The sequence below is a fragment of the Protopterus annectens genome, chromosome 17.part0 (assembly GCF_019279795.1).
Source record: "Protopterus annectens isolate FY-2018-M chromosome 17.part0, PAN1.0, whole genome shotgun sequence".
Taxonomy (NCBI): domain Eukaryota; kingdom Metazoa; phylum Chordata; order Ceratodontiformes; family Protopteridae; genus Protopterus; species Protopterus annectens.
The window spans coordinates 543,957,859-543,983,253 of NC_056751.1; the positions used below are offsets into that span (position 1 = coordinate 543,957,859).

The window sequence follows — 25,395 nt, forward strand, 5'->3', positions numbered from 1 at the left end:
AATAATGCGGTTCGCATCCTTCTTATAGCATTAATAATGCTATTCGCATCTTTCTTATAGCAGTAATAATGCTATTTGCATCCTTCTTATAGCATTAATAATGCTGTTCACATCCTTCTTATAGCATTAATAATGCTGTTCACATCCTTCTATTAGCATTAATAATGCTGTTCACATCCTTCTTATAGCATTAATAATGCTGTTCACATCCTTCTTACAGCATTAATAATGCTGTTCACATCCTTCTTATAGCATTAATAATGCTGTTCATATGCTTCTTATAGCAGTAATAATGTTGTTCACATCCTTCTTATAACATTAATAATGCTGTTCACATCCTTCTTATAGCATTAATAATGCTGTTCACATCCTTCTTATAGCATTAATAATGCTGTTCACATCCTTCTTATAGCAGTAATAATGTTGTTCACATCCTTCTTATAGCATTAATAATGCTGTTCACATCCTTCTTATAGCATTAATAATGCTGTTCACATCCTTATAGCATTAATAATGCTGTTCACATCCTTCTTATAGCAGTAATAATGCTGTTCACATCCTTCTTATAGTATTAATAATGCTGTTCACATCCTTATAGCATTAATAATGCTGTTCACATCCTTCTTATAGCAGTAATAATGCTGTTCACATCCTTCTTATAGCATTAATAATGCTGTTCACATCCTTCTTATAGCATTAATAATGCTGTTCACATCCTTCTTATAGCATTAATAATGCTGTTCACATCCTTCTTATAGCATTAATAATGCTGTTCACATCCTTCTTATAGCATTAATAATGCTGTTCACATCCTTCTTATAGCATTAATAATGCTGTTCACATCCTTCTTATAGCATTAATAATGCTGTTCACATCCTTCTTATAGCAGTAATAATGCTGTTCACATCCTTCTTATAGCATTAATAATGCTGTTCACATCCTTCTTATAGCATTAATAATGCTGTTCACATCCTTCTTATAGCAGTAATAATGCTGTTCACATCTTTCTTATAACATTAATAATGCTGTTCACATCCTTCATATAGAATTAATAATGCTGTTCACATCCTTCTTATAGCAGTAATAATGCTGTTCACATCCTTCTTACAGCATTAATAATGCTGTTCACATCCTTCTTATAGCAGTAATAATGCTGTTCACATCCTTCTTATAGTATTAATAATGCTGTTCACATCCTTATAGCATTAATAATGCTGTTCACATCCTTATAGCATTAATAATGCTGTTCACATCCTTCTTATAGCATTAATAATGCTGTTCACATCCTTCTTATAGCATTAATAATGCTGTTCACATCCTTATAGCATTAATAATGCTGTTCACATCCTTCTTATAGCAGTAATAATGCTGTTCACATCCTTCTTATAGCATTAATAATGCTGTTCACATCCTTCTTATAGCATTAATAATGCTGTTCACATCCTTCTTATAGCATTAATAATGCTGTTCACATCCTTCTTATAGCATTAATAATGCTGTTCACATCCTTCTTATAGCATTAATAATGCTGCTCACATCCTTCTTATAGCATTAATAATGCTGTTCACATCCTTCTTATAGCACTAATAATGCTGTTCACATGCTTCTTATAGCAGTAATAATGCTGTTCACATCCTTCTTATAGCATTAATAATGCTGTTCACATCCTTCTTATAGCATTAACAATGCTGTTCACATCCTTCTTATAGCATTAATAATGCTGTTCACATCCTTATAGCATTAATAATGTTGTTCGCATCCTTCTTATAGCATTAACAATGCTGTTCACATCCTTCTTATAGCATTAATAATGCTGTTCACATCCTTCTTATAGCAGTAATAATGCTGTTCACATCCTTCTTATAACATTAATAATGATGTTCACATCCTTCTTATAGCATTAATAATGCTGTTCGCATCCTTCTTATAGCATTAATAATGGTATTCACATCTTTCTTATAGCATTAATAATGCTGTTCGCATCCTTCTTATAGCAGTAATAATGCTGTTCGCATCCTTCTTATAGCATTAATAATGCTGTTCACATCCTTCTTACAGAATTAATAATGCTGTTCACATCCTTCTTATAGCATTAATACTGCTGTTCACATCCTTCTTATAGCAGTAATAATGTTGTTCACATCCTTCTTATAGCATTAATAATGCTGTTCACATCCTTCTTATAGCATTAATAATGCTGTTCACATCCTTCTTATAGCAGTAATAATGTTGTTCACATCCTTCTTATAGCATTAATAATGCTGTTCACATCCTTCTTATAGCATTAATAATGCTGTTCACATCCTTATAGCATTAATAATGTTGTTCGCATCCTTCGTATAGCATTAATAATGCTGTTCACATCCTTCTTATAGCATTAATAATGCTGTTCACATCCTTCTTATAGCATTAATAATGCTGTTCACATCCTTCTTATAGCATTAATAATGCTGTTCACATCCTTCTTATAGCATTAATAATGCTGTTCACATCCTTCTTATAGCATTAATAATGCTGTTCACATCCTTCTTATAGCATTAATAATGCTGTTCACATCCTTCTTATAGCATTAATAATGCTGTTCACATCCTTCTTATAGCATTAATAATGCTGTTCACATCCTTCTTATAGCATTAATAATGCTGTTCGCATCCTTCTTATAGCATTAATAATGCTATTCGCATCTTTCTTATAGCATTAATAATGCTGTTCGCATCCTTCTTATAGCAGTAATAATGCTGTTCGCATCCTTCTTATAGCATTAATAATGCTGTTCACATCCTTCTTATAGCATTAATAATGCTTTTCACATCCTTCTAATAGGATTAATAATGCTGTTCACATCCTTCTTATAGCATTAATAATGCTGTTCACATCGTTCTTATAGCATTAATAATGCTGTTCACATCCTTCTATTAGGATTAATAATGCTGTTCACATCCTTCTTATAGCATTAATAATGCTGTTCACATCCTTCTTACAGCATTAATAATGCTGTTCACATCCTTCTTATAGCATTAATAATGCTGCTCACATCCTTCTTATAGCATTAATAATGCTGTTCACATCCTTCTTATAGCATTAATAATACTGTTCACATCCTTCTTATAGCAGTAATAATGTTGTTCACATCCTTCTTATAGCATTAATAATGCTGTTCACATCCTTCTTATAGCATTAATAATGCTGTTCACATCCTTCTACTAGCATTAATAATGCTGTTCAGATCCTTCTTATAGCCTTAATAATGCTGTTCAGATCCTTCTTATAGCATTAATAATGCTGTTCACATCCTTCTTATAGCATTAATAATGCTGTTCACATCCTTCTTATAGCATTAATAATGCTGTTCACATCCTTCTTTCAGCATTAATAATGCTGTTCACATCCTTCTTATAGCATTAATAATGCTGTTCACATCCTTCTTATAGCATTAATAATGCTGTTCACATCCTTCTTATAGCAGTAATAATGCTGTTCACATCCTTCTTATAGCATTAATAATGCTGTTCACATCCTTATAGCATTAATAATGCTGTTCACATCCTTCTTATAGCAGTAATAATGCTGTTCACATCCTTCTTATAGCATTAATAATGCTGTTCACATCCTTCTTATAGCATTAATAATGCTGTTCACATCCTTCTTATAGCATTAATAATGCTGTTCACATCCTTCTTATAGCAGTAATAATGCTGTTCACATCCTTCTTATAGCATTAATAATGCTGTTCACATCCTTCTTATAGCATTAATAATGCTGTTCACATCCTTATAGCATTAATAATGCTGTTCACATCCTTCTTATAGCATTAATAATGCTATTCACATCCTTCTTATAGCATTAATAATGCTGTTCACATCCTTCTTATAGCATTAATAATGCTGTTCACATCCTTCTTATAGCATTAATAATGCTGTTCACATCCTTCTTACAGCATTAATAATGCTGTTCACATCCTTCTTATAGCATTAATAATGCTGTTCACATCCTTCTTATAGCAGTAATAATGCTGTTCACATCCTTCTTATAGCAGTAATAATGCTGTTCGCATCCTTCTTATAGCATTAATAATGCTGTTCACATCGTTCTTATAGCATTAATAATGCTGTTCACATCCTTCTATTAGGATTAATAATGCTGTTCACATCCTTCTTATAGCATTAATAATGCTGTTCACATCCTTCTTACAGCATTAATAATGCTGTTCACATCCTTCTTATAGCATTAATAATGCTGTTCACATCCTTCTTATAGCATTAATAATGCTGTTCACATCCTTCTTATAGCATTAATAATGCTGTTCACATCCTTCTTATAGCATTAATAATGCTGTTCACATCCTTCTTATAGCATTAATAATACTGTTCACATCCTTCTTATAGCAGTAATAATGTTGTTCACATCCTTCTTATAGCATTAATAATGCTGTTCACATCCTTCTTATAGCATTAATAATGCTGTTCACATCCTTCTTATAGCATTAATAATGCTGTTCACATCCTTCTTATAGCATTAATAATGCTGTTCACATCCTTCTTATAGCATTAATAATGCTGTTCACATCCTTCTTATAGCATTAATAATGCTGCTCACATCCTTCTTATAGCATTAATAATGCTGTTCACATCCTTCTTATAGCATTAATAATGCTGTTCACATCCTTCTTATAGCATTAATAATGCTGTTCACATCCTTCTTATAGCATTAATAATGCTGTTCACATCCTTCTTATAGCATTAATAATGCTGTTCACATCCTTCTTATAGCATTAATAATGCTGTTCACATCCTTCTTATAGCATTAATAATGCTGTTCACATCCTTCTTATAGCATTAATAATGCTGTTCACATCCTTCTTATAGCATTAATAATGCTGTTCACATCCTTCTTATAGCATTAATAATGCTGTTCACATCCTTCTTATAGCATTAATAATGCTGTTCACATCCTTCTTATAACATTAATAATGATGTTCACATCCTTCTTATAGCATTAATAATGCTGTTCGCATCCTTCTTATAGCATTAATAATGCTGTTCACATCCTTCTTATAGCATTAATAATGCTGTTCACATCCTTCTTATAGCATTAATAATGCTGTTCACATCCTTCTTATAGCATTAATAATGCTGTTCACATCCTTCTTATAGCATTAATAATGCTGTTCACATCCTTCTTATAGCATTAATAATGCTGTTCACATCCTTCTTATAGCATTAATAATGCTGTTCACATCCTTCTTATAGCAGTAATAATGCTGTTCACATCCTTCTTATAGCAGTAATAATGCTGTTCACATCCTTCTTATAGCATTAATAATGCTGTTCACATCCTTCTTATAGCATTAATAATGCTGTTCACATCCTTCTTATAGCAGTAATAATGCTGTTCACATCCTTCTTACAGCATTAATAATGCTGTTCACATCCTTCTTATAGCATTAATAATGCTGTTCACATCCTTCTTATAGCAGTAATAATGCTGTTCACATCCTTCTTATAACATTAATAATGCTGTTCACATCCTTCTTATAGCAGTAATAATGCTGTTCACATCCTTCTTATAACATTAATAATGCTGTTCACATCCTTCTTATAGAATTAATAATGCTGTTCACATCCTTCTTATAGCATTAATAATGCTGTTCACATCCTTCTTTCAGCATTAATAATGCTGTTCACATCCTTCTTATAGCAGTAATAATGTTGTTCACATCCTTCTTATAGCATTAATAATGTTCATATCCTTCTTATAGCATTAATAATGCTGTTCACATCCTTATAGCATTAATAATGCTGTTCACATCCTTCTTATAGCATTAATAATGCTGTTCACATCCTTCTTATAGCATTAATAATGCTGTTCACATGCTTCTTATAGCAGTAATAATGCTGTTCACATCCTTCTTATAGCATTAATAATGCTGTTCACATCCTTATAGCATTAATAATGCTGTTCACATCCTTCTTATAGCATTAATAATGCTTTTCACATCCTTCTAATAGGATTAATAATGCTGTTCACATCCTTCTTATAGCATTAATAATGCTGTTCACATCCTTCTTATAGCATTAATAATGCTGTTCACATCCTTCTTATAGCATTAATAATGCTGTTCACATCCTTCTTATAGCATTAATAATGCTGTTCACATCCTTCTTATAGCATTAATAATACTGTTCACATCCTTCTTATAGCATTAATAATGCTGTTCACATCCTTCTTATAGCATTAATAATGCTGTTCACATCCTTCTTATAGCATTAATAATGCTGTTCACATCCTTCTTATAGCATTAATAATGCTGTTCGCATCCTTCTTATAGCATTAATAATGCTATTCACATCCTTCTTATAGCATTAATAATGCTGTTCACATCCTTCTTATAGCATTAATAATGCTGTTCACATCCTTCTTACAGCATTAATAATGCTGTTCACATCCTTCTTATAGCATTAATAATGCTGTTCACATCCTTCTTATAGCAGTAATAATGCTGTTCACATCCTTCTTACAGCAATAATAATGCTGTTCACATCCTTCTTATAGCATTAATAATGCTGCTCACATCCTTCTTATAGCATTAATAATGCTGTTCACATCCTTCTTATAGCATTAATAATACTGTTCACATCCTTTTTATAGCATTAATAATGCTGTTCACATCCTTCTTATAGCATTAATAATGCTGTTCACATCCTTCTTATAGCATTAATAATGCTGTTCACATCCTTATAGCATTAATAATGCTGTTCACATCCTTCTTATAGCAGTAATAATGCTGTTCACATCCTTCTTATAGCATTAATAATGCTGTTCACATCCTTCTTATAGCATTAATAATGCTGTTCACATCCTTCTTATAGCAGTAATAATGCTGTTCACATCCTTCTTATAGCATTAATAATGCTGTTCACATCCTTCTTATAGCATTAATAATGCTGTTCACATCCTTCTTATAGCAATAATAATGCTGTTTACATCCTTCATATAGCATTAATAATGCTGTTCACATCCTTCTTATAGCATTAATAATGCTGTTCACATCCTTCTTATAGCATTAATAATGCTGTTCACATCCTTCTATTAGCATTAATAATGCTGTTCACATCCTTCTTATAGCATTAATAATGCTGTTCACATCCTTCTTATAGCATTAATAATGCTGTTCACATCCTTCTTATAGCATTAATAATGCTGTTCACATCCTTCTTATAGCATTAATAATGCTGTTCACATCCTTCTTATAGCATTAATAATGCTGTTCACATCCTTCTTATAGCATTAATAATGCTGTTCACATCCTTCTTATAGCATTAATAATGCTGTTCACATCCTTCTTATAGCATTAATAATGCTGTTCACATCCTTCTTATAGCATTAATAATGCTGTTCACATCCTTCTTATAGCAGCATTAATAATGCTGTTCACATCCTTCTTATAGCAGTAATAATGCTGCTCACATCCTTCTTATAGCATTAATAATGCTGTTCACATCCTTCTTATAGCATTAATAATACTGTTCACATCCTTTTTATAGCAGTAATAATGTTGTTCACATCCTTCTTATAGCATTAATAATGCTGTTCACATCCTTCTTATAGCATTAATAATGCTGTTCACATCCTTCTTATAGCATTAATAATGCTGTTCACATCCTTCTTATAGCATTAATAATGCTGTTCACATCCTTATAGCATTAATAATGCTGTTCACATCCTTCTTATAGCATTAATAATGCTATTCACATCCTTCTTATAGCATTAATAATGCTGTTCACATCCTTCTTATAGCATTAATAATGCTGTTCACATCCTTCTTATAGCATTAATAATGCTATTCACATCCTTCTTATAGCATTAATAATGCTGTTCACATCCTTCTTATAGCATTAATAATGCTGTTCACATCCTTCTTATAGCAGTAATAATGCTGTTCACATCCTTCTTATAGCATTAATAATGCTGTTCACATCCTTCTTATAGCACTAATAATGCTGTTCACATGCTTCTTATAGCAGTAATAATGCTGTTCACATCCTTCTTATAGCATTAATAATGCTGTTCACATCCTTCTTATAGCATTAATAATGCTGTTCACATCCTTATAGCATTAATAATGCTGTTCGCATCCTTCTTATAGCATTAATAATGCTGTTCACATCCTTCTTATAGCATTAATAATGCTGTTCACATCCTTCTTATAGCATTAATAATGCTGTTCACATCCTTCTTATAGCATTAATAATGCTGTTCACATCCTTCTTATAGCATTAATAATGCTGTTCACATCCTTCTTATAGCAGTAATAATGCTGTTCACATCCTTCTTATAGCATTAATAATGCTGTTCACATCCTTCTTATAGCATTAATAATGCTGTTCACATCCTTCTTATAGCATTAATAATGCTATTCACATCCTTCTTATAGCATTAATAATGCTGTTCACATCCTTCTTATAGCATTAATAAGGCTGTTCACATCCTTCTTATAGCAGTAATAATGCTGTTCACATCCTTCTTATAGCATTAATAATGCTGTTCACATCCTTCTTATAGCATTAATAATACTGTTCACATCCTTCTTATAGCATTAATAATGCTGTTCACATCCTTCTTATAGCATTAATAATGCTGTTCACATCCTTCTTATAGCATTAATAATGCTGTTCACATCCTTCTTATAGCATTAATAATGCTGTTCACATCCTTCTTATAGCATTAATAATGCTGTTCACATCCTTCTTATAGCATTAATAATGCTGTTCACATCCTTCTTATAGCATTAATAATGCTGTTCACATCCTTCTTATAGCATTAATAATGCTGTTCACATCCTTCTTATAGCAGTAATAATGCTGTTCACATCCTTCTTATAGCATTAATAATGCTGTTCACATCCTTCTTATAGCATTAATAATGCTGTTCACATCGTTCTTATAGCATTAATAATGCTGTTCACATCCTTCTAATAGGATTAATAATGATGTTCACATCCTTCTTATAGCATTAATAATACTGTTCACATCCTTCTTACAGCATTAATAATGCTGTTCACATCCTTCTTATAGCATTAATAATGCTGTTCACATCCTTCTTATAGCATTAATAATACTGTTCACATCCTTTTTATAGCAGTAATAATGTTGTTCACATCCTTCTTATAGCATTAATAATGCTGTTCACATCCTTCTTATAGCATTAATAATGCTGTTCACATCCTTCTTATAGCAGTAATAATGCTGTTCACATCCTTCTTATAGCATTAATAATGCTGTTCACATCCTTATAGCATTAATAATGCTGTTCATCCTTCTTATAGCATTAATAATGCTGTTCACATCCTTCGTATAGCATTAATAATGCTGTTCACATCCTTCTTATAGCATTAATAATGCTGTTCACATCCTTCTTATAGTATTAATAATGATGTTCACATCCTTATAGCATTAATAATGCTGTTCGCATCCTTCTTATAGCATTAATAATGCTGTTCACATCCTTCTTATAGCATTAATAATGCTGTTCACATCCTTCTTATAGCATTAATAATGCTGTTCACATCCTTCTTATAGCAGTAATAATGTTGTTCACATCCTTCTTATAGCATTAATAATGCTGTTCACATCCTTCTTATAGCATTAATAATGCTGTTCACATCCTTCTTATAGCATTAATAATGCTGTTCACATCCTTCTTATAGCATTAATAATGCTGTTCACATCCTTCTTACAGCATTAATAATGCTGTTCACATCCTTCTTATAGCATTAATAATGCTGCTCACATCCTTCTTATAGCATTAATAATGCTGTTCACATCCTTCTTATAGCATTAATAATGCTGTTCACATCCTTCTTATAGCAGTAATAATGCTGTTCACATCCTTCTTATAGCATTAATAATGCTGTTCACATCCTTCTTATAGCATTAATAATGCTGTTCACATCCTTCTTATAGCATTAATAATGCTGTTCACATCCTTCTTATAGCATTAATAATGCTATTCACATCCTTCTTATAGCAGTAATAATGCTGTTCACATCCTTCTTATAGCATTAATAATGCTGTTCACATCCTTATAGCATTAATAATGTTGTTCACATCCTTCTTATAACATTAATAATGATGTTCACATTCTTATAGCATTAATGATGCTGTTCACATCCTTCTTATAGCATTAATAATGCTATTCACATCCTTCTTATAGCATTAATAATGCTGTTCACATCCTTCTTATAGCATTAATAATGCTGTTCACATCCTTCTTATAGCAGTAATAATGCTGTTTACATCCTTCTTATAGCATTAATAATGCTGTTCACCTCCTTCTTATAGCAGTAATAATGCTGTTCACATCCTTCTTACAGCATTAATAATGCTGTTCACATCCTTCTTATAGCATTAATAATGCTGTTCACATCCTTCTTATAGCAGTAATAATGCTGTTCACATCCTTCTTATAGCATTAATAATGCTGTTCACATCCTTCTTATAGCATTAATAATGCTGTTCACATCCTTCTTATAGCATTAATAATGCTGTTCACATCCTTCTTATAGCATTAATAATGCTGTTCACATCCTTCTTATAGCATTAATAATGCTGTTCACATCCTTCTTATAGCATTAATAATGCTGTTCACATCCTTATAGCATTAATAATGCTGTTCACATCCTTCTTATAGCAGTAATAATGCTGTTCACATCCTTCTTATAGCATTAATAATGCTGTTCACATCCTTCTTATAGCATTAATAATGCTGTTCACATCCTTCTTATAGCAGTAATAATGCTGTTCACATCCTTCTTATAGCATTAATAATGCTGTTCACATCCTTCTTATAGCATTAATAATGCTGTTCACATCCTTCTTATAGCATTAATAATGCTGTTCACATCCTTCTTATAGCATTAATAATGCTGTTCGCATCCTTCTTATAGCATTAATAATGCTGTTCGCATCCTTCTTATAGCATTAATAATGCTGTTCGCATCCTTCTTATAGCATTAATAATGCTGTTCACATCGTTCTTATAGCATTAATAATGCTGTTCACATCCTTCTAATAGGATTAATAATGCTGTTCACATCCTTCTTATAGCATTAATAATGCTGTTCACATCCTTCTTATAGCATTAATAATGTGTTCACATCCTTCTTATAGCATTAATAATGCTGTTCACATCCTTCTTATAGCATTAATAATGCTGTTCACATCCTTCTTATAGCATTAATAATGCTGTTCACATCCTTCTTATAGCATTAATAATGCTGTTCACATCCTTCTTATAGCATTAATAATGCTGTTCACATCCTTCTTATAGCATTAATAATGCTGTTCGCATCCTTCTTATAGCATTAATAATGCTGTTCACATCCTTCTTATAGCATTAATAATGCTGTTCACATCCTTCTAATAGGATTAATAATGCTGTTCACATCCTTCTTATAGCATTAATAATGCTGTTCACATCCTTCTTATAGCATTAATAATGCTGTTCACATCCTTCTTATAGCATTAATAATGCTGTTCACATCCTTCTTATAGCATTAATAATGTGTTCACATCCTTCTTATAGCATTAATAATGCTGTTCACATCCTTCTTATAGCAGTAATAATGCTGTTCACATCCTTCTTATAGCATTAATAATGCTGTTCACATCCTTCTTATAGCATTAATAATGCTGTTCACATCCTTCTTACAGCATTAATAATGCTGTTCACATCCTTCTTATAGCATTAATAATGCTGCTCACATCCTTCTTATAGCATTAATAATGCTGTTCACATCCTTCTTATAGCATTAATAATGCTATTCACATCCTTATAGCATTAATAATGCTGTTCACATCCTTCTTATAGCAGTAATAATGCTGTTCACATCCTTCTTATAGCATTAATAATGCTGTTCACATCCTTATAGCATTAATAATGTTGTTCGCATCCTTCTTATAGCATTAATAATGCTGTTCACATCCTTCTTATAGCATTAATAATGCTGTTCACATCCTTCTTATAGCAGTAATAATGCTGTTCACATCCTTCTTATAACATTAATAATGCTGTTCACATCCTTCTTATAGCAGTAATAATGCTGTTCGCATCCGCTGTTCACATCCTTCTTACAGCATTAATAATGCTGTTCACATCCTTCTTATAGCATTAATAATGCTGTTCACATCCTTCTTATAGCAGTAATAATGTTGTTCACATCCTTCTTATAGCATTAATAATGCTGTTCACATCCTTCTTATAGCATTAATAATGCTGTTCACATCCTTATAGCATTAATAATGCTGTTCACATCCTTCTTATAGCAGAAATAATGCTTTTAACATCCTTCTTATAGTATTAATAATGCTGTTCACATCCGTATAGCATTAATAATGCTGTTCACATCCTTCTTATAGCATTAATAATGCTGTTCACATCCTTCTTATAGCATTAATAATGCTGTTCACATCCTTCTTATAGCATTAATAATGCTGTTCACATCCTTCTTATAGCATTAATAATGCTGTTCACATCCTTCTTATAGCATTAATAATGCTGTTCACATCCTTCTTATAGCATTAATAATGCTGTTCACATCCTTCTTATAGCAGTAATAATGCTGTTCACATCCTTCTTATAGCAGTAATAATGCTGTTCCCATCCTTCTTATAGCATTAATAATGCTGTTCACATCCTTCTTATAGCAGTAATAATGCTGTTCACATCCTTCTTACAGCATTAATAATGCTGTTCACATCCTTCTTATAGCATTAATAATGCTGTTCACATCCTTCTTATAGCAGTAATAATGCTGTTCACATCCTTCTTATAACATTAATAATGCTGTTCACATCCTTCTTATAGAATTAATAATGCTGTTCACATCCTTCTTATAGCATTAATAATGCTGTTCGCATCCTTCTTATAGCATTAATAATGCTGTTCACATCCTTCTTATAGCATTAATAATGCTGTTCACATCCTTCTTATAGCATTAATAATGCTGTTCACATCCTTCTTATAGCATTAATAATGCTGTTCACATCCTTCTTATAGCATTAATAATGCTGTTCACATCCTTCTTATAGCATTAATAATGCTGTTCACATCCTTCTTACAGCATTAATAATGCTGTTCACATCCTTCTTATAGCATTAATACTGCTGTTCACATCCTTCTTATAGCAGTAATAATGCTGTTCACATCCTTCTTATAGCATTAATAATGCTGTTCGCATCCTTCTTATAGCATTAATAATGCTGTTCGCATCCTTCTTATAGCATTAATAATGCTGTTCGCATCCTTGATATAGCATTAATAATGCAAATCACATCCTTCTTATAGCATTAATAATGCTGTTCACAACCTTCTTATAGCATTAATAATGCTGTTCACATCCTTCTTATAGCATTAATAATGCTGTTCACATCCTTCTTATAGCATTAATAATGTGTTCACATCCTTCTTATAGCATTAATAATGCTGTTCGCATCCTTCTTATAGCATTAATAATGCTATTCACATCCTTCTTATAGCATTAATAATGCTGTTCACATCCTTCTTATAGCATTAATAAGGCTGTTCACATCCTTCTTATAGCATTAATAATGCTGTTCACATCCTTCTTATAGCATTAATAAGGCTGTTCACATCCTTCTTATAGCAGTAATAATGCTGTTCACATCCTTCTTACAGCATTAATAATGCTGTTCACATCCTTCTTATAGCATTAATAATGCTGTTCACATCCTTCTTATAGCATTAATAATGCTGTTCACATCCTTCTTATAGCATTAATAATGCTGTTCACATCCTTCTTATAGCATTAATAATGCTGTTCACATCCTTCTTATAGCATTAATAATGCTGTTCACATCCTTCTTATAGCATTAATAATGCTGTTCACATCCTTCTTATAGCATTAATAATGCTGTTCACATCCTTCTTATAGCATTAACAATGCTGTTCACATCCTTCTTATAGCATTAATAATGCTGTTCACATCCTTCTTATAGCATTAATAATGCTGTTCACATCCTTCTTATAGCAGTAATAATGCTGTTCACATCCTTCTTATAACATTAATAATGATGTTCACATCCTTCTTATAGCATTAATAATGCTGTTCACATCCTTCTTATAGCATTAATAATGTTGTTCACATCCTTCTTATAGCATTAATAATGCTGTTCACATCCTTCTTACAGAATTAATAATGCTGTTCACATCCATCTTATAGCATTAATACTGCTGTTCACATCCTTCTTATAGCATTAATAATGCTGTTCACATCCTTCTTATAGCATTAACAATGCTGTTCACATCCTTCTTATAGCATTAATAATGCTGTTCACATCCTTCTTATAGCATTAATAATGCTGTTCACATCCTTCTTATAGCATTAATAATGCTGTTCACATCCTTCTTATAGCATTAATAATGCTGTTCACATCCTTCTTATAGCATTAATAATGCTGTTCACATCCTTCTTATAGCATTAATAATGCTGTTCGCATCCTTCTTATAGCATTAATAATGCTATTCACATCCTTCTTATAGCATTAATAATGCTGTTCACATCCTTCTTATAGCATTAATAATGCTGTTCACATCCTTCTTATAGCATTAATAATGCTGTTCACATCCTTCTTATAGCATTAATAATGCTGTTCACATCCTTCTTATAGCATTAATAATGCTGTTCACATCCTTATAGCATTAATAATGCTGTTCACATCCTTCTTATAGCATTAATAATGCTGTTCACATCCTTCTATTAGCATTAATAATGCTGTTCACATCCTTCTTATAGCATTAATAATGCTGTTCACATCCTTCTTACAGCATTAATAATGCTGTTCACATCCTTCTTATAGCAGTAATAATGTTGTTCACATCCTTCTTATAACATTAATAATGCTGTTCACATCCTTCTTATAGCATTAATAATGCTGTTCACATCCTTCTTACAGCATTAATAATGCTGTTCACATCCTTCTTATAGCATTAATAATGCTGTTCATATGCTTCTTATAGCAGTAATAATGTTGTTCACATCCTTCTTATAGTATTAATAATGCTGTTCACATCCTTCTTATAGCATTAATAATGCTGTTCACATCCTTCTTATAGCATTAATAATGCTGTTCACATCCTTCTTATAGCATTAATAATGCTGTTCACATCCTTCTTATAGCATTAATAATGCTGTTCACATCCTTCTTATAGCATTAATAATGCTATTCACATCCTTCTTATAGCATTAATAATGCTGTTCACATCCTTCTTATAGCATTAATAATGCTGTTCACATCCTTCTTATAGCATTAATAATGCTGTTCACATCCTTCTTATAGCATTAATAATGCTGTTCACATCCTTCTTATAGCAGTAATAATGTTGTTCACATCCTTCTTATAGCATTAATAATGCTGTTCACATCCTTCTTATAGCATTAATAATGCTGTTCACATCCTTATAGCATTAATAATGCTGTTCACACCCTTCTTATACCACTATTAATGCTGTTCTGATCCTTCTTATTGCATTAATAGTCCTGTTCACATCCTTCTTATAGCATTAATAATGCTGTTCACATCCTTCTTATAGCATTAATAATGCTGTTCACATCCTTCTTATAGCATTAATAATGCTGTTCACATCCTTCTTATAGCATTAATAATGCTGTTCACATCCTTCTTATAGCATTAATAAGGCTGTTCACATCCTTCTTATAGCAGTAATAATGCTGTTCGCATCCTTCTTATAGCATTAATAATGCTGTTCACATCCTTCTTATAGCATTAATAATGCTGTTCACATCCTTCTTATAGCATTAATAATGCTGTTCACATCCTTCTTATAGCATTAATAATGCTGTTCACATCCTTCTTATAGCATTAATAATGCTGTTCACATCCTTCTTATAGCATTAATAATGCTGTTCACATCCTTCTTATAGCATTAATAATGCTGTTCACATCCTTCTTATAGCATTAATAATGCTGTTCACATCCTTCTTATAGCATTAATAATGCTGTTCACATCCTTCTTATAGCAGTAATAATGTTGTTCACATCCTTCTTATAGCATTAATAATGCTGTTCACATCCTTCTTATAGCATTAATAATGCTGTTCACATCCTTATAGCATTAATAATGCTGTTCACATCCTTCTTATAGCAGTAATAATGCTGTTCACATCCTTCTTATAGTATTAATAATGCTGTTCACATCCTTATAGCATTAATAATGCTGTTCACATCCTTCTTATAGCAGTAATAATGCTGTTCACATCCTTCTTATAGCATTAATAATGCTGTTCACATCCTTCTTATAGCATTAATAATGCTGTTCACATCCTTCTTATAGCATTAATAATGCTGTTCACATCCTTCTTATAGCATTAATAATGCTGTTCACATCCTTCTTATAGCATTAATAATGCTGTTCACATCCTTCTTATAGCAGTAATAATGCTGTTCGCATCCTTCTTATAGCATTAATAATGCTGTTCACATCCTTCTTATAGCATTAATAATGCTTTTCACATCCTTCTAATAGGATTAATAATGCTGTTCACATCCTTCTTATAGCATTAATAATGCTGTTCACATCCTTCTTATAGCAGTAATAATGTTGTTCACATCCTTCTTATAGCATTAATAATGCTGTTCACATCCTTCTTATAGCATTAATAATGCTGTTCACATCCTTCTTATAGCATTAATAATGCTGTTCACATCCTTCTTATAGCATTAATAATGCTGTTCACATCCTTATAGCATTAATAATGCTGTTCACATCCTTCTTATAGCATTAATAATGCTGTTCACATCCTTATAGCATTAATAATGCTGTTCGCATCATTCTTATAGCATTAATAATGCTATTCACATCCTTCTTATAGCATTAATAATGCTGTTCACATCCTTCTTATAGCATTAATAATGCTGTTCACATCCTTCTTACAGCATTAATAATGCTGTTCACATCCTTCTTATAGCATTAATAATGCTGCTCACATCCTTCTTATAGCATTAATAATGCTGTTCACATCCTTCTTATAGCATTAATAATGCTGTTCACATCCTTCTTATAGCATTAATAATGCTGTTCACATCCTTCTTATAGCATTAATAATGCTGTTCACATCCTTCTTATAGCATTAATAATGCTGTTCACATCCTTCTTATAGCATTAATAATGCTGTTCACATCCTTCTTATAGCATTAATAATGCTGTTCACATCCTTCTTATAGCATTAATAATGCTGTTCACATCCTTCTTATAGCATTAATAATGCTGTTCACATCCTTCTTATAGTATTAATAATGATGTTCACATCCTTATAGCATTAATAATGCTGTTCGCATCCTTCTTATAGCATTAATAATGCTGTTCACATCCTTCTTATAGCATTAATAATGCTGTTCACATCCTTCTTATAGCATTAATAATGCTGTTCACATCCTTCTTATAGCATTAATAATGCTGTTCACATCCTTCTTATAGCATTAATAATGCTGTTCACATCCTTCTTATAGCAGTAATAATGCTGTTCACATCCTTCTTATAGCATTAATAATGCTGTTCGCATCCTTCTTATAGCATTAATAATGCTATTCGCATCTTTCTTATAGCATTAATAATGCTGTTCGCATCCTTCTTATAGCAGTAATAATGCTGTTCGCATCCTTCTTATAGCATTAATAATGCTGTTCACATCCTTCTTATAGCATTAATAATGCTGTTCACATCCTTCTTATAGCATTATTAATGCTGCTCACATCCGTCTTATAGCATTAATAATGCTGTTCACATCCTTCTTATAGCATTAATAATGCTGTTCACATCCTTCTTATAGCATTAATAATGCTGTTCACATCCTTCTTATAGCATTAATAATGCTGTTCACATCCTTCTTATAGCATTAATAATACTGTTCACATCCTTCTTATAGCATTAATAATGCTGTTCACATCCTTCTTATAGCATTAATAATGCTGTTCACATCCTTCTTATAGCATTAATAATGCTGTTCACATCTATAGCATAACAATGCTGTTCACATCCTTCTTATAACATTAATAATGATGTTCACATCCTTCTTATAGCATTAATAATGCTGTTCGCATCCTTCTTATAGCATTAATAATGCTGTTCACATCCTTCTTATAGCATTAATAATGCTGTTCACATCCTTCTTATAGCATTAATAATGCTGTTCATCCTTCTTATAGCATTAATAATGCTGTTCACATCCTTCTTATAGCATTAATAATGTTGTTCACATCCTTCTTATAGCATTAATAATGCTGTTCACATCCTTCTTACAGAATTAATAATGCTGTTCACATCCTTCTTATAGCATTAATACTGCTGTTCACATCCTTCTTATACCATTAATAATGCTGTTCACACCGTTCTTATAGCATTAATAATGCTGTTCACATCCTTCTTATAGCAGTAATAATGTTGTTCACATCCTTCTTATAGCATTAATAATGCTGTTCACATCCTTCTTATAGCATTAATAATGCTGTTCACATCCTTCTTATAGCAGTAATAATGTTGTTCACATCCTTCTTATAGCATTAATAATGCTGTTCACATCCATCCTTCTTATAGTATTAATAATGCTGTTCACATCCTTATAGCATTAATAATGCTGTTCACATCCTTCTTATAGCAGTAATAATGCTGTTCACATCCTTCTTATAGCATTAATAATGCTGTTCACATCCTTCTTATAGCATTAATAATGCTGTTCACATCCTTATAGCATTAATAATGTTGTTCACATCCTTCTTATAGCATTAATAATGATGTTCCCATCCTTATAGCATTAATAATGCTGTTCGCATCGTTCTTATAGCATTAATAATGCTATTCACATCCTTCTTATAGCATTAATAATGCTGTTCACATCCTTCTTATAGCATTAATAATGCTGTTCACATCCTTCTTATAGCAGTAATAATGCTATTCACATCCTTCTTATAGCATTAATAATGCTGTTCACATCCTTCTTATAGCAGTAATAATGCTGTTCACATCCTTCTTACAGCATTAATAATGCTGTTCACATCCTTTTTACAGCATTAATAATGCTGTTCACATCCTTCTTTTAGCAGTAATAATGCTGTTCACATCCTTCTTATAACATTAATATTGCTGTTCACATCCTTCTTATAGAATTAATAATGCTGTTCACATCCTTCTTATAGCAGTAATAATGCTGTTCACATCCTTCTTACAGCATTAATAATGCTGTTCACATCCTTCTTATAGCAGTAATAATGTTGTTCACATCCTTCTTATAGCATTAATAATGTTCACATCCTTCTTATAGCATTAATAATGCTGTTCACATCCTTATAGCATTAATAATGCTGTTCACATCCTTCTTATAGCATTAATAATGCTGTTCACATCCTTATAGCATTAATAATGCTGTTCACATCCTTCTTATAGCAGTAATAATGCTTTTAACATCCTTCTTATAGTATTAATAATGCTGTTCACATCCTTATAGCATTAATAATGCTGTTCACATCCTTCTTATAGCAGTAATAATGCTGTTCACATCCTTCTTATAGCATTAATAATGCTGTTCACATCCTTCTTATAGCATTAATAATGCTGTTCACATCCTTATAGCATTAATAATGTTGTTCACATCCTTCTTATAGCATTAATAATGATGTTCACATCCTTATAGCATTAATAATGCTGTTCGCATCCTTCTTATAGCATTAATAATGCTATTCACATCCTTCTTATAGCATTAATAATGCTGTTCACATCCTTCTTATAGCATTAATAATGCTGTTCACATCCTTCTTATAGCAGTAATAATGCTGTTCACATCCTTCTTATAGCATTAATAATGCTGTTCACATCCTTCTTATAGCAGTAATAATGCTGTTCACATCCTTCTTACAGCATTAATAATGCTGTTCACATCCTTCTTTTAGCAGTAATAATGCTGTTCACATCCTTCTTATAACATTAATATTGCTGTTCACATCCTTCTTATAGAATTAATAATGCTGTTCACATCCTTCTTATAGCAGTAATAATGCTGTTCACATCCTTCTTACAGCATTAATAATGCTGTTCACATCCTTCTTATAGCAGTAATAATGTTGTTCACATCCTTCTTATAGCTTTAATAATGTTCACATCCTTCTTATAGCATTAATAATGCTGTTCACATCCTTATAGCATTAATAATGCTGTTCACATCCTTCTTATAGCAGTAATAATGCTGTTCACATCCTTCTTATAGTATTAATAATGCTGTTCACATCCTTATAGCACTAATAATGCTGTTCACATGCTTCTTATAGCAGTAATAATGCTGTTCACATCCTTCTTACAGCACTAATAATGCTGTTCACATGCTTCTTATACAGTAATAATGCTGTTCACATCCTTCTTATAGCATTAATAATGCTGTTCACATCCTTATAGCATTAATAATGTTGTTCGCATCCTTCTTATAGCATTAATAATGCTGTTCACATCCTTCTTATAGCATTAATAATGCTGTTCACATCCTTCTTATAGTATTAATAATGATGTTCACATCCTTATAGCATTAATAAGGCTGTTCACATACTTCTTATAGCATTAATAATGCTGTTCACATCCTTCTTATAGCATTAATTATGCTGTTCACATCCTTCTTATAGCATTAATAATGCTGTTCACATCCTTCTTATAGCAGTAATGATGCTGTTCACATCCTTCTTATAGCAGTAATAATGCTGTTCACATCCTTCTTACAGCATTAATAATGCTGTTCACATCCTTCTTATAGCATTAATAATGCTGTTCACATCCTTCTTATAGCAGTAATAATGCTGTTCACATCCTTCTTATAACATTAATAATGCTGTTCACATCCTTCTTATAGCATTAATAATGCTGTTCACATCCTTCTTATAGCAGTAATAATGCTGTTCACATCCTTCTTACAGCATTAATAATGCTGTTCACATCCTTCTTATAGCATTAGTAATGCTGTTCACATCCTTCTTACAGCATTAGTAATGCTGTTCACATCCTTCTTATAGCATTAATAATGCTGTTCACATCCTTATAGCATTAATAATGCTGTTCACATCTTCATAGCATTAATAATGCTGTTCGCATTTACTGAAAATACTCTACATTGTGTTGGTTTCCCCTTAAGTTTACAGGAAATTTTTTTAAATTGTCATTTTATTATTTAAGTCTTTCCCCACTAGAATATTTTTCCTGGGTTTATGTATAAGTAATCCTTGATCCTCCGAATCAGATTTTTCACCGGCTAGAATTGTAAAAAAACAATATTCGCATCATTCCCTTCCCCTGACCTCTCTGTTAACATGTTCTCCTCCTTTTTTTCTTCTACACATTCCTTTTCACCCAGTTCACCGTCCTCCTACCCTCTAATTGTCCTTCCTGATGTATGTTTTCCTCCCTTCCTCTTCTTCTTCTCCTTCATTATTTACTGTTTGCGCTTGACAATCCATTCAGTAGTGTCCCTTTTGGCACAACCTGCATTTGGGCATCCACCTTCTTGCTGTATGTCCTTTCTCCTCACATTGTTTACATTGCATCTTGTCACAACCATTAATTAAAAGAGAAAAGTCTGCACAAAATAAATATGATTTCATCTGACCAGAATGTCTTAGGCACCGTCTATGACCAGGTACAAAAATACCACTTCACAAGTGTCTCATCGTGCATTTTTATCACATTTCAAAACAGCTTCCAACCTCGACCTCCATTCCATAGCTTTCTTTCATTTCTAACGTTCACAATATCATCAGTAGTTTCACAGGGAGCCTGCATGCATTTTTCAACTTCATCTTCTTCCAGTTCCTCAGTTCTGAACTGCAAAGTAACATTTTTTTAACATGTAAGTCACTACCAAAAAATAAATAATTCCTCCACAGATAAATGTCCTTTTCTTTATTACGCAGTTCCAGAAATTTCATCAGTCCGTTGGTTTCAAATGTTAAGTCACAAAATGTTTCTGCTCTAACAAGTATAAAAGATTGAGCTTTAAAACCCAGAACAGTTACCAAATTGTTCCATATATAATATTTGTCTACTACAGTGTCATTTTTGTTCTTATTCTCACAATTGGTCTTCTCTTCTTTAAAAAAACAGTTTTACTTACAGTTTATTGCTGCTCTCCTTCTTTCTCGCTGTCACTGCTGCACATATAAGTTTTAGTTATTTTACTACGTGCAGCCACAAAACCAGACACCTACTCAGTTTGTTCCAGCTTTCCTCTTTTACTTTATGTCACTGCTGCATGAGGTTTAACTGCAGCATTCTGTGCTGATACATCACCTGGTTCCTTTTCCACGTTACCATCCTCAGCATTTTCAAAAACGTTATCTACCGTCTCACCCCATGAAACTACAGAACTGTTACCTGGATCATCCTGTTCAATTATTTTTAAGAGAACATCATCTGCAAGCCCTCCTGATGCCAGTTCTAATATCGGCAACACTTCAGTGGACTTGCTGACTTCCTTCTCCATGGGGATGGCTAAATGCTGCTCATTTCTAACATCCACCACAGAAGAATCTTTGTTTACATTCTGAAACTGAATATTGAGCAAATTTTTCTCCAAAAATCTCACTTTCTACCTCAAAACCTTCCATGGCTTTTCTCTCCACCTCCATGCTGCTACTTCCTTTAAGCCTCTTCCTTGCTGCTGTGGGAGCCGCCCTCTAGCATCATCTAACACCCCCAAAGAATATGGGAAGTTCCCCAATGGCTTGGCCAAATTTTACTTTGTAGTATAAATACCACTTTGGGTCTCCTCTGAAGAGAGGCCACTAGTCTAGTGGGGCTTACCCAGTCAACAAAGGATAAATAAAATAATAAATAAAATTAAATTAATGGATGAACATGAGTAATGAATGTATAATGATAAAAATGATGTGACACAGAGCTTTGAAGAACTCAACTTATGTGAAAGGAGTCCCTCAGAGAAATGTATTTTAATGGATTGCAGAAAAAGCAGGAAACCAAACTTGGAGCCTGTTGATATGAAATGAAGTTTAAAACATCACTAGCTGAAAGGAAAGGGAAATTAAGTCAAACAAGAGACTGTAGCAGACTGTCAAAATTGAGAATAGGCAAAAGTTGGATATTGCACAGTCCAGAGGCAAATTACATCAATGACTAATGACAGAAATCAATTGGTTATGACTGAAGCTGATGCTAACATAATTGATAAGGGTGGGAAGCTGGCATAATGGTTAAGATGTTTACCTTACAGACACAAGGTGCAGGGTTTGATTCTCACAGGGGGTAAGTGGCTAGGTTTAAAATGGCCCACAAGGGCAGTTAGTCTAGTACTAATCTATGAACCTATGAACCTATTGTACAATTCGGACAAAATAGCTAGCTGTATGATGTATAGAAATCATTGGACACAATGTCAAACAACACCATGAATCTAATAGTAAGGTTGATAAAATAGCTTTTGAATAATCAGTAATGAAAATTAGAAGAAAAAACAAACTCTAAACTGACAAATGACAAATGTATATATATCAGATGTCACCTACACCTGAACACAAGCTACAAATGTTTCAAACAGCTGTTTATGTCAATATTTTATTCATATTTTCTGCAGCTTTGTTTTGTGATTACTACAATCCTTCAGATGAGTGCAACTGGCATTACAAAGCTTGTGGAGCTCCATGTATGAAAACCTGCAGGCACCCAAGTGGTCAATGCCTCAGCCAGCTACCAGGCCTTGAAGGTAAATAACTTCTCATAATAATGTTCCACAAAAACCTATCCTGGTTCTTTAGTTTAGTCTTCCCCTAATCATGTCTGCTTGCTTTGCATAAATTATAATGTGTTACCATTTTGCACTTTTGGTTGCACTGGGTCAAAAACCATGAACAAAGTCTGGCACCTCAGTTACACTGTTATATAAACCGTTTTCGCAAATAAGTTCCAGAAATGTACATGCAACTATTTAATCAAGCACTTGTTAACTTAAATCAGATTACCTAACAATAAAATTCAGAAAAACAGGAACTGAAGACTAAGTCTGTAGTTGATAGTAATGAATTCTCAGAAGAGCAAACAATCTTTTTTCAGCCTACTGACTACTTTGTGTGCAAGACTATTTTACAGCTGGGGCTAGGAATTTGCACTTACCGTGCTGTTGTGTGATATTGAAGTTAGTGTACATCATTAACAATGGTATGGGGGTGCAGGGTGGTTTGCCCCTTGCAAAAAATACTTTTTTTTTTTATTGTAGTTCAATCATTTTAGATTCAGTCTAAAATGATCACTTTTTTGTTCACGCTTTGAAACATTTGATATTTGATGATAGAATCAAGACTAAATATGTAAAAATACATTTAATGTCACAATGTAGATGAGGCCAACATTTGACATAGAAGCATTCTTAAAAAAGCATTAGTCGTTCCTGAACATTTAGTTGCAGCTAAAGTGAAAAGAATAAGTAACATGACTATTTTGAGGATTTCTACCATTAAAGGAATAGTTTTGCCAGTGCAAATGTCGGTTCACGTTGGATATCATTGTCACCTCATTGTGTTAACATTATTATGTCAGTCTTGTTCTTTCCCAGTCCCAGGAACAAAATTGCTGAAATTAAACATTTGTCAGTTAAAGTATTATTTTGCATGACAAAGTCTTTTGGGGCAGTGTGAATAATTGCGACTACATGAAAAATATTTGCTGTTATATTCAAGCTGTAGTTTATAGGTTACGAATAAAGTCCTGACTATGTCACAGGGGATCCCAGTTTGACTAGTGACTCCCGTTCCTGTAAGAGCTAATGAGGAAGGATGGGAGTGAGCAGACACTGCTGTCTTGCCCTTCCTGGGGGGGGGGGGGGGGGGATTGGCATTCTGCTTCAACACATGGGTGACACCTAACAGGAGCACTAGAGGTTGACCCAGTGGAGTTCTGAGCCAGCTGAGATCACACTACCATAGTGCTTTTCCAGTAAGTATCCAAAGATAAACTAACATTCCCTTAGGTGACAGTGATTGTAGGCTCAAGGGAGTTGACAAGTGGAAGGAGGGTGTTCGTATTGTGAAAGGGTAGACCCCCCCCCCCCGGGGATATCAAGCTAGCATGATCCCTACTGTCCAACTCTCACCAGTGCTGATGGGGGTTGTAGTACAGGAAAGAATGGAAGTGTGGAACTACCAGTCTGCCATTATACCAAAATGAATGAGCTAAACTGGGCAAAGGTAAAGGAGTCAGCCATAAAAAAATGGGAAAAATCAAACAGGGTGGCAGATTGGTGCAATGGTTAGCATTACAGACTCCCAGAACCTGTTTCTGTGGTTCAGTTCCTGGCTGGAGCATTGTTTGCACAGTCCGCAT

General features: G+C 32.8%; 1 protein-coding gene across 1 annotated transcript in view; it reads left to right on the plus strand.

The window, feature by feature from the left end:
* Positions 1-25,395, plus strand: part of LOC122791457 (mucin-2-like) — a 508,385-nt gene that overhangs the window by 331,321 nt on the left and 151,669 nt on the right. The window contains exon 28 of the mRNA XM_044059202.1: positions 23,654-23,782. Within this exon, the coding sequence (XP_043915137.1) occupies positions 23,654-23,782 (129 nt within the window). The remainder of the gene's footprint in view (positions 1-23,653; positions 23,783-25,395) is intronic.